Here is a 9,287-nt window from a genome sequence, read left to right as displayed (position 1 = left end):
TTATCTCCTTCTACTTTGTCTGGTTGGGTTCAGTAACTCTTCTGACTTGTCTCTTTTTCCTTTTGAGATTACATTCCTTTACTTTTCAATATCACCTCCCATCAAGTCTGTCATCCTATGGCTTCTTCTGCCCCTGGCCATTTATATCCTTCAGTTGAGATATTGCAGAGTGGGATGCAGATGACTTTGAAAACTTTGTTTCTTCAACCCTCCCAGTAGCTCAAATAGGTGATTTGTTGATTATTTCTTTTTAATACAGCTTAGCTTTTTACCCCTAAATAACAACATCAGTAAAAAAAGTCAACTCACACTTCTTGATTAATGATATTAGGGACAATGAAACTTGCCAAGTGGCTTGTGCTACCTCACAAGAAATATTTCTCTTTCTCAGAATCTGCCTTGAGTAAGGGATAACTAAAAGTCCATCTGCCCCTGCTCTGTGCCCACTGTTGATATGGGTATGTTTGCAGTATTGCTTCAACATTATGTATGTGTATATACTGCACCAACAGAATGAAAAATAACAACAAAGAATATGATTCCAAACCTACTCGAAACGGCTAGTTCCTGCTGTCACTATTTATGATAACCCTTTGCACAGTCTCTCAGTGTGGGATGTAGATGATGAAATTATTCTTGTTTTGTCAACATACTTCTCCAGTGTTCTCCCCTATGTGAATTCCTCTGTTCCGATTTCTTCTAGAGGAGTGAGGGAACACTTGCTTCCCCTGTAACAAACTACTGGAATGGTTGATACAGTGTTACCCTTCTGGTCAGTGTAATCCTACTGGTATGAAACCAAGTGGACACACTCCTCGATCCAAAGTAGAGAAGGGTTGTCTTCCTGGAAGAATAGTAGAGGGCACCTTCAACAGTAAGGACGGGCTTATTCCTGATGGTTCTAACCAGTCAGGTGGGTACATTTCTCAGGGTACATGTCTGGGATGATTTGTGCAGTATGGCTTGACATATGTACCTAACCACACTTAATAAACATTGTTTGATGTGACCCACTGGGATATATTGAAGGCACTTGAGCAGCCTTCACATTCCACCTATCTTTGTAACACTTTAGCACTATACAGGAAGTTCTTTTGACAGAATCTCTCCACACTGCTACGTGTATTGGGTGAAGAGTAATCCCTGCTGGAGATGAATACAGTCTCCTATTAGCTCATACACCCCACACCCCTCTGATGATAGACACACCCCATGAGGTTTTCCCTTTCTGTTGCTATGTTCTCAGAAAGTAGCGCATCTGTCTAATTTCTTTCTCTAAACCATTGCCTTCACTTTCTTCTTAGTGTGGGATTCTAGCTATCAGTTCTGTGAAGAGTTGAGTAGCATGTTCTATAGTTAACATTTCCCTTATCTGAAAAGTATTTGAGATAGGTACTCACCTCTTCACAAAACCATCCATCTTTCTTTCCCACTTTTGCTGTGCTTCTTTTGCCTATCAAGAATGAACTTTTGGTATAAAGTTCTCAAGGGAAGTACTGTGCAAGAAGGATGTGTTACCTTATTACTGGTGGAATGGTATACTTAATGTTGATTGCATCATTTCTGGCATAGTGCACATTATTAGTTTTTAAAGTTTCATTCAAAGACTTGATGTATACACAAAAAACTCATTTTTACAGGCTTTATAAATGTTTTGCAAGTATTTCATAATTCATCATATTCTCTGTCTTTCGGTGTTTTATAGCTGAAAGGTGATGAATCAGAAGGTATATGTATTTATTGTTCTTTATAGGTTGTTTACTTGCTAGTCCTGTGGTTCTAAATTTATAAAATCCACTGTCAAGTGTCTTCATGTGTCAAGTAAGCAAAAAAAAAATTGTTGTGTGATCCTTCCAGCATCAAATTACCAGATGATCTGTTCGCTATGTAGGCCATAACCATATTTGGGAATATTATTAACATTAATAATTTTCTGTTTTTTGCTCTACCTTTTAAATTATTATTTTAAATGTGACATTGTACTTGATTTCAATATTTTAGAACCATTTCAATCATTGCTGAAGAGATTCATTCCTTTGGAGACCAGCTAAAACTACCTGGTAAGTTAAATGTTGTGCTTTAAAGGTAATATAGCCTTTGGATACATTATGAATATTTTTGAAATGGGAACTTTTTTGTATGAAAAACATGTCCTATTTTGTATCTGTTATTGGTTTATATAGCTTAATTGATTTTTTAACATTACAAACTAAGTTATTTTTCAGTTAGTGGCAAACATTTTTGCTGTCATGGTCATTTAAAGGGCTGATATGGAGTCTCATTTCCAGTGCAAAAAAAAACAGTCCTTAAAATTCTAAACATTAATTAGAGATATGAATCAATAAAAGAATGCTTATTTCAAGGAAATTTATATTTTTCTGTTTTTAGCATTTTAAACAACAGCTCATTTCTAATAGTTGAAATATAATAATCTGTCAACCTTATGGTTACTGGTCCCATTTCTGTGCATGTCACAAAGTTTTACTGAATTAAATTGAAATATTAATTAAGCAACTTTACTACCAATTAAAATAGCATTATAATATTTGTTATAATTCAATGTTTTAATTCCTTTATTCCAAATATACTTTTACAAAAACTCTTAATCTTCGGTTTTGTTGTCCCATGAGGCACGAGCTTTTACAAGTTGTTGCTTTTAGTCTTTGTAACTTAAGTAATTCTTTTCATACGCTAGACCTTAATATATAGACAGAAACTAGGTTAATTACTCGGTTTATGGATCCTCCATACAAATTCCATATGGCAAGTTCCAAGAAAAGAAAAATCAATATATTGGGAACCCTTGACAGAAGCCATGCCCACTTTCTACAGATAGCCATATGATTTCACACTCAACACTATTTATTTCTCTAAATGTTTATAACCAACAGAAAGAGCTAATTATACACTATGATTTTCCATTGTTTACTTTTAAATTGGCATTCAGAATTCTATACAAGTTCTTGAATCTGCTCTCAATATTGTTGCCCCTTACATCTGTTCTACCACTTTCTATTGTTTCTCACCTATAAATATGTTAAGTTATATAGACAATTAAATTGTATTTAGATTTTAGTTAATTATGTGTTTGTTATGTTGTAAAATGCATATTAGATAGGTTTCATAAGGCTTAGTGTAGTATTGATGTTTAATAATTAGTAATCAAAAGGTATTACACCACTGTTGACATTTTATTGATGTATAATAATGATGTGTGTGTGTGGAATTTTGGCATATTATTCATGTGTGATAATTATTGATCAAGAGGTGATATTACCCAATCATTGTCATCTTATTGGGGTAAAACTGTGTTTTTATTTCTAACAAAAATATACTGAATGGACAGAAAAGAATAATAAGAAATATATATATTTCTGATGTGGGTCACATTAAATCAAATTACTATTTTTATAATACATTCAGCACATATGTGCATTTAATTAAAAATGAGCAAAAAGCCTTAGGTGTTATCTGGGATAATTTTCAACCAGGTTTATCTATAAATCTCCTTTAGAACAACTAAATTCTGCATATCTTGGGGGTGGGTGGGGATAAACTGTCAGCTATAGTCAGTTTAGTGACGTTTTCATTTTACCATGATTTATTCTGCACAAGACTATTACAGGACAAGTGGAATTTATGATATTTAAATGATAATAAGACAGAACCAGTCTTATAAATTATTGTTAATATGCAAATACATTTTGTATGGTTTTAGGTGATTATTAAATTCATTTTGTTGACTAATTTGATGATTTATCTAATGTGCTTCTCATCTAAAAATCCATGTACTAAAATAATGTTAATTTTGATTCTATACAGTTTCAGAAATTTGTTGAAATGGTGTGCTATGACATACACAACAATTTTACACAAAGTCAAAACTTGTGTGATAATAAATTGCCATTAACTCCAGAAATCAGGATTAATTATATCTCCGATATGATACCTTACCTCCTCTCACATAATAGCTTTTCTTGACTTGTGCTTCTCTCTATATGCTCAAGTTTTGCTTGACACTTGCCTTGAACCTCCCACCTACACTCACATAATTTATTGTGGTATATATCGGTGTTATAGTATGCAACTGAGCATGCAACAATCTACCACCAATAGGAGTGTGACACACCCTTCTAGTGCAGCTGACTCCTTCTGTACTGTAGAGCCTCTCATCACTTCTCAATTTGGCATTCCAGTATGCGTTCATGCTCAGTTTTTGCTCTGTACATAAATTTCTTGTGTGCATTTGTGGTTAATTCTAATGTGTCTTGACAACTGTTAGTTTGTCATCATTTACTTCGTGTTTGTGGAATATTTATCTTTTTTGTTTTAACATAATGAACTTTAATGTCACTATAATGCCTTCTATTATGGATCTGGTCGCTACTGATCCATCACCACATACTACTTTTATGGCTTTGGGCTCCACACTTCTTGAGGTGAAGGTTTCAGCCATGGTGCCTCACGAGGTATAAACTATCTTGCAGCTTGCTATATCTCCTCCCATTTCAAGAGGAATCAAATTCTAATGATGAGGATTTGGACAGTCTTTGTTGCACCATCCTGTTCTACTTCTCTGGATTTCCCTTGTCCTCCTTTGGCTTTTTTTTGGACATGATTTCACAGGTATGTTACCTATTGTATCTCTTCCATCCACCTCCTTTCCGAGGTTATCCACCATTTCCCTGAGGAGTTTTCGGGGGACACATGTACCCTTCTCTTTTCCACATTGGCATGCTTATCTTCCTTGACCTTATTCCTTGATACATGGCTCCTTTGTAGTTGGGATCTCCTTGGCAGGGACACCCTCTTGTCTCGTGTGTCTACCTCCTTCCTTCTTGCAAGATCTTTTATCTGGCCCCTTTTCTATCACAGTCTATTTTTGGGGATCATCCTGATCCTTTGGTGTCTCGAGTGGAGGCATCACAATTTGTCCCTTTCTTCCCTTGTTTCTTGTCTTTCCCAAACCCATCCTACCTCTGTTCCCTGTCACCCTCTCTGAATCCTCTCCACTACCAGGTTTCTGTGATGAGTTTCCAAAATGCCCATTGTCATTTTTTATGGCAGTTTTGTCTGTTACTGTCTCATGGGCACTGTGGGGGCACAATTAGCCCAATTTATGCACCAGTGGTGCCTGTTCACCATGGACCCCTGTGTTTGTCAGTTTCTAACAGAAGGACCATTCCTTCAATTTTTGCCACCCTTTATCTTCCTGACCCATTTCCTTCCCACCTCCTTTGGATCCTATTTCATGACAGCATCTCTCGGAGACGATTCATGATCTTTTGCACAAGGACCCTATCAAACAAGTCTTTCACACTTCCACAGGGTTTTATTCCTGGTTGTTTGTGCTTTCCCAGTCATCAATCTCTCCAACCTCAACTGCATCATTATCCTTCCACAGTTCACCATGGAGTCTTTTCTCATGCTTCATTGGTTGTTCACTCCAGGTCTTTGGAGGACCAGAGTCGACATCTCAGATACTTACCTTCATATCGCAGTCTCTCCTACATCCAGTCATTACCTTTGGTTTGTTCATGAGTGTTGAGTGTTTCAATTTCACACTCCACCTTTTGGTCTAGCATCAGCACCATATGTCTGTTGTGTGGTCAGAGCCTTTGCCCACCATCTTAACACTCATATTGTGCAGTTCCATCATTATATGGATGACTGGCTCCTCTTAGTTCCATCCCAACAAGCCTCTCACAAACATCCTCGTGTAGGATGGCTTGTCAAGCTGGAGAAGTCCTATCTCACCCCCATACTATATTTTATCCATTTGGGGAAGTTTTTCAACACCTACCTTATCTAGGCCCAGCCTTCTCCTCTATCTGAGGTCAAAAAGTGTTGTCTCTGATGTGTCACCAGGCAAAGTCGACTTGTAGGGAAGGAGATAGGAGGATGGTAGAGTTCAAGGGACCCCAAACGAGATTCCATTGATTGTGCAACACTCACTGAAGACAATGTAGTGTGCTTAACCCCAGAGCATGAGAGCTTCCATGGAAGCTTAGATTCCCAAAAGAGATAGAACCTCGCTCACAGGTAGAGAAGAAAAAGACTTGACTTTAGAAAGAAAGTGCTCCAGGCGTTCCTCTGCCTCTTCCCCATCTCAATTTGCACCTTTTAACAGATACTTCTTTTACAGGGCAGGGAGAATATTTGGATTTTTAGGAGATCTCTGATTGTTGGACGTTGGTCAAAAATTCTCTCAACATCAACTTTTTGGAACTTCTTTCAGTTTGCTAGGCCTTGGAATATTTCCTACCTGTAGTATTGGGCCACTTGGTCATGATCCATTCAGGCAATTTACCTGTTGTCTCTTACATTAATATTACAAGGGGCACCCATTCTCATTCACTTTTTTCAAACATTGGTTCTCCTCTTCTGGGCCTGGTTTCAGTAAATATGTCTTTTTTTTCTTATCACATCCCAGGTACCCTGAATCTTGTAGCAGATTGGTTATCTTGTCCCAACAACATTCTACCAACAAAGTGGTCTCTTGCTACTCAAATGTTTCAGTGGTTATGCTCCCTGTTCGCTACTCCTCTTCTGGATGCATTTGTCACAAATATCAATACCAAACTGCTTCTCTTCAGGTTTCCAGTTCAACATCCTTTGCCTCTGGTGGTAGATTCATTTATTCAAGATTGGACCAATCTTTACCTTTATGCTTATCCTCCTACAGTCTTCTTCCTCGTTTTCTCTCCTTTATTAAAGCTACTCCATGTCGAGTCCTTTTAATTGCCCATTCTGGCCTGCTCAGCTGTGGTTTCCAATACTGAACCTCCTTCAATACTTTTTCACTTTCCCAATCTCTTCAACTTCAACCTCGGTCCACCATATTTCATCTCGCTGTCACCACACTCTGGCTTCACACATGAATTTTGTTTGGTCTCTTGTGAGAATTTCCAAACTCTACGTGGGTAGCATCCCTTTTTTCCTTGCTAGGTCTGCCTTTATTCTTTAAATGTTTCCCAGAGGAAATAGTGCATTTTCAAGAATTGGTTTTTGCACTATGAGTTTTCACCTTCCCAACCTTGTGTTCCCACCCTTCTGATTTCTTTACTTGGCTCTTTGACAATAGTTTATCAGTTTCCACCATTGTGGACTATAGGTTAGCCCATTTTAGTACCTTTTGTTTCTCCTGCTTCATTTGGAGTTTTTACTACCATCCTTTCTCTCTCCTGTTTCACCATTTTTGCCTGATTTATCTGCTCTGTCCAATTCCCCCTACCTGATGGTATCTTAGTTTGGTTCGTCATACCCTTACCCTTCCTTTGAACCTTTGATTACTTCTCCCTTCATATGTGCTTCTTACTCATCTTTGCATGTGGTCGTCATTAGTCACATATCTTTGCTATTGACGTCTCTCATATCATTTATCATCATACCTATGTTCTCTTTTATCTGGATTGTAGTTCTTTTCCCCAGGACATTAGCAACAGGTGAAGGGGACATCACCTTTGCTTCTATTCCCCCCCATCTGTCTTTCATTTGCATTCCCATTCTCCTTTGTCTAGTATGTGCTCTGCTTTGTTATGTCACCCACACTGCTTCCTTCTGTGGGTCCTGTTCCTGTCTTTCCATACCATGGAATACTTCCTCTACCCATGATCTTTTCCCTGTCACCATTTCTGGATGGATTCACCAGTTTATTCATTTTGTGTCTGCATCATTATCCAAGGAGTCTTGTCACATTTTCCAAGTTTCCTCCCACCAGAGTCGTCATCTTGCCTTTCCCTGGCTGCCTACTTCCATTAGAAGAGATTGTGCAGGCTGGTACATGGATCATGCCTCACATATTTATAGCCCAATATCTGCATCATTTGGCCATCTTCTCCTAACCTGAGAACACTGCTTATCTCTCCTGTTCCAGTTGAATAAACCAGTACAAGCCTGATTTTCAAATTAAGGTTTTGTGGTCCCCATTGCATTGTCTTATGGTGTTGCATTCCTCTGGACTCTCCACTGCATTGTTCACCCCCTCTCCCAGTTGAGTATGGGGGTCCTTGCCACTTACCACGGAGGCTTCCTTCTTAATGTGACTGATTCAACTTAATGATGAGGACAACTGAAATGTTTTGTTAATGTAAATGATGAGTATTCTCCTCCTACTATGGGCCAGAAGAAAAATTCCCAATGCCACCTGGTTTTGGACTGGATGAATCCACCACATGCTGTTCACCCCTCTGACTGGTTGGATGTTGGTTCCCAGGCAGTCTAGTATTGGATTAGCACCAGGCTAGCTAACATAAGTCCTCACATATGTTTGGTAAGGACCCTCCTTTTACTGCAAACTGGAAGATAAATTTCTGATGCCACTTGGTTTTGGACTGGAGTTGATGCACCATGTTTGCATGCCCAACTCTGTCACCTAGATGTTGGGTTCCTGGGGGGACTGATGTACTTAGTATGCTCATATGCCCTGCTTTGGTTGTTCAAACAGAAGTTGTTTTTGTCTTCCACTTCCTGGAATTGAGGTGAAGTTGTTTGGAACTCTCCTCCTACCACAAACCTGAAGACAACTACCTGACACTGCCTGGTTTTGGACTGAAGTTTATCGAACGAATATGGTGTGATACACCCTAGCCACTCTATACCATTTGGCATGTCCTATTACAGATTGGACGTGCATATTTTCTGACCATTTTAGCAACACATGTTGTTGCAATGAGCGAACAGTATATCTGGTAGAGATGAAATGCAGTTTCCCATGGATGTGATCCTATGCATTAAGGTATCAAACACCATAGGTTTTCTTTGGACACCTTCCGAAGAGTTCTTAACTTGGTAACTTTTGCACTAGTCCCTCCACCATTACAATGTGGGATTCTAACTATTATGTGAGGGGAGGTAAAGTATTGTATAAAAAGTTAAATGTATTTCCTATGGATATTCACCTCCTTTCACACTTCCAACCCATCCTCCCCACTTCCATTGAGTTTTTGTTTTCCAAATCTCGAGGTGATAAGAGTGCTCTACAGTATAAAAGAGTCAGCTGTGCTAGGAGGGTGTGTTCATTCCTATTTGCATGCTACATCATAACTATACCATGAGAAATTAACTGGTATGACAAGAGATTTAGAAGATTATAAAAGATCAAGAGAGTTGGTCAAACAGGAAATTAGGATATCAAAAAGGATGTAAGAAAAAAGGTTGGCTGAAAGTGTAAAAATTAATAGTAAGGATTTCTTTAAATATATTAAGGGTAAATAAAATGTTAGGATAGGGGTAGGACCAATGAAGGATGGTAAAGGAAGGCTCATATCTGGTGATTATAAGATAGC

General features: G+C 38.3%; 1 protein-coding gene across 1 annotated transcript in view; it reads left to right on the top strand.

Annotated features, from left to right (window-relative positions):
• Positions 1-792: 792 nt before the first annotated feature.
• Positions 793-9,287, top strand: part of LOC111089284 — a gene marked incomplete at its 3' end in the record, with an annotated part of 53,745 nt that continues 45,250 nt past the window's right edge. The window contains exons 1-2 of the mRNA XM_022401502.1: positions 793-917; positions 2,002-2,060. Coding sequence (XP_022257210.1) covers positions 793-917; positions 2,002-2,060 — 184 coding nt within the window. The remainder of the gene's footprint in view (positions 918-2,001; positions 2,061-9,287) is intronic.

Source organism: Limulus polyphemus, unplaced genomic scaffold (genome assembly GCF_000517525.1).
Source record: "Limulus polyphemus unplaced genomic scaffold, Limulus_polyphemus-2.1.2 Scaffold5790, whole genome shotgun sequence".
Lineage (NCBI taxonomy): Eukaryota > Metazoa > Arthropoda > Merostomata > Xiphosura > Limulidae > Limulus > Limulus polyphemus.
Note: the sequence above shows the minus strand (reverse complement) of the source record. Positions and strands in the feature narration are given on the sequence as shown.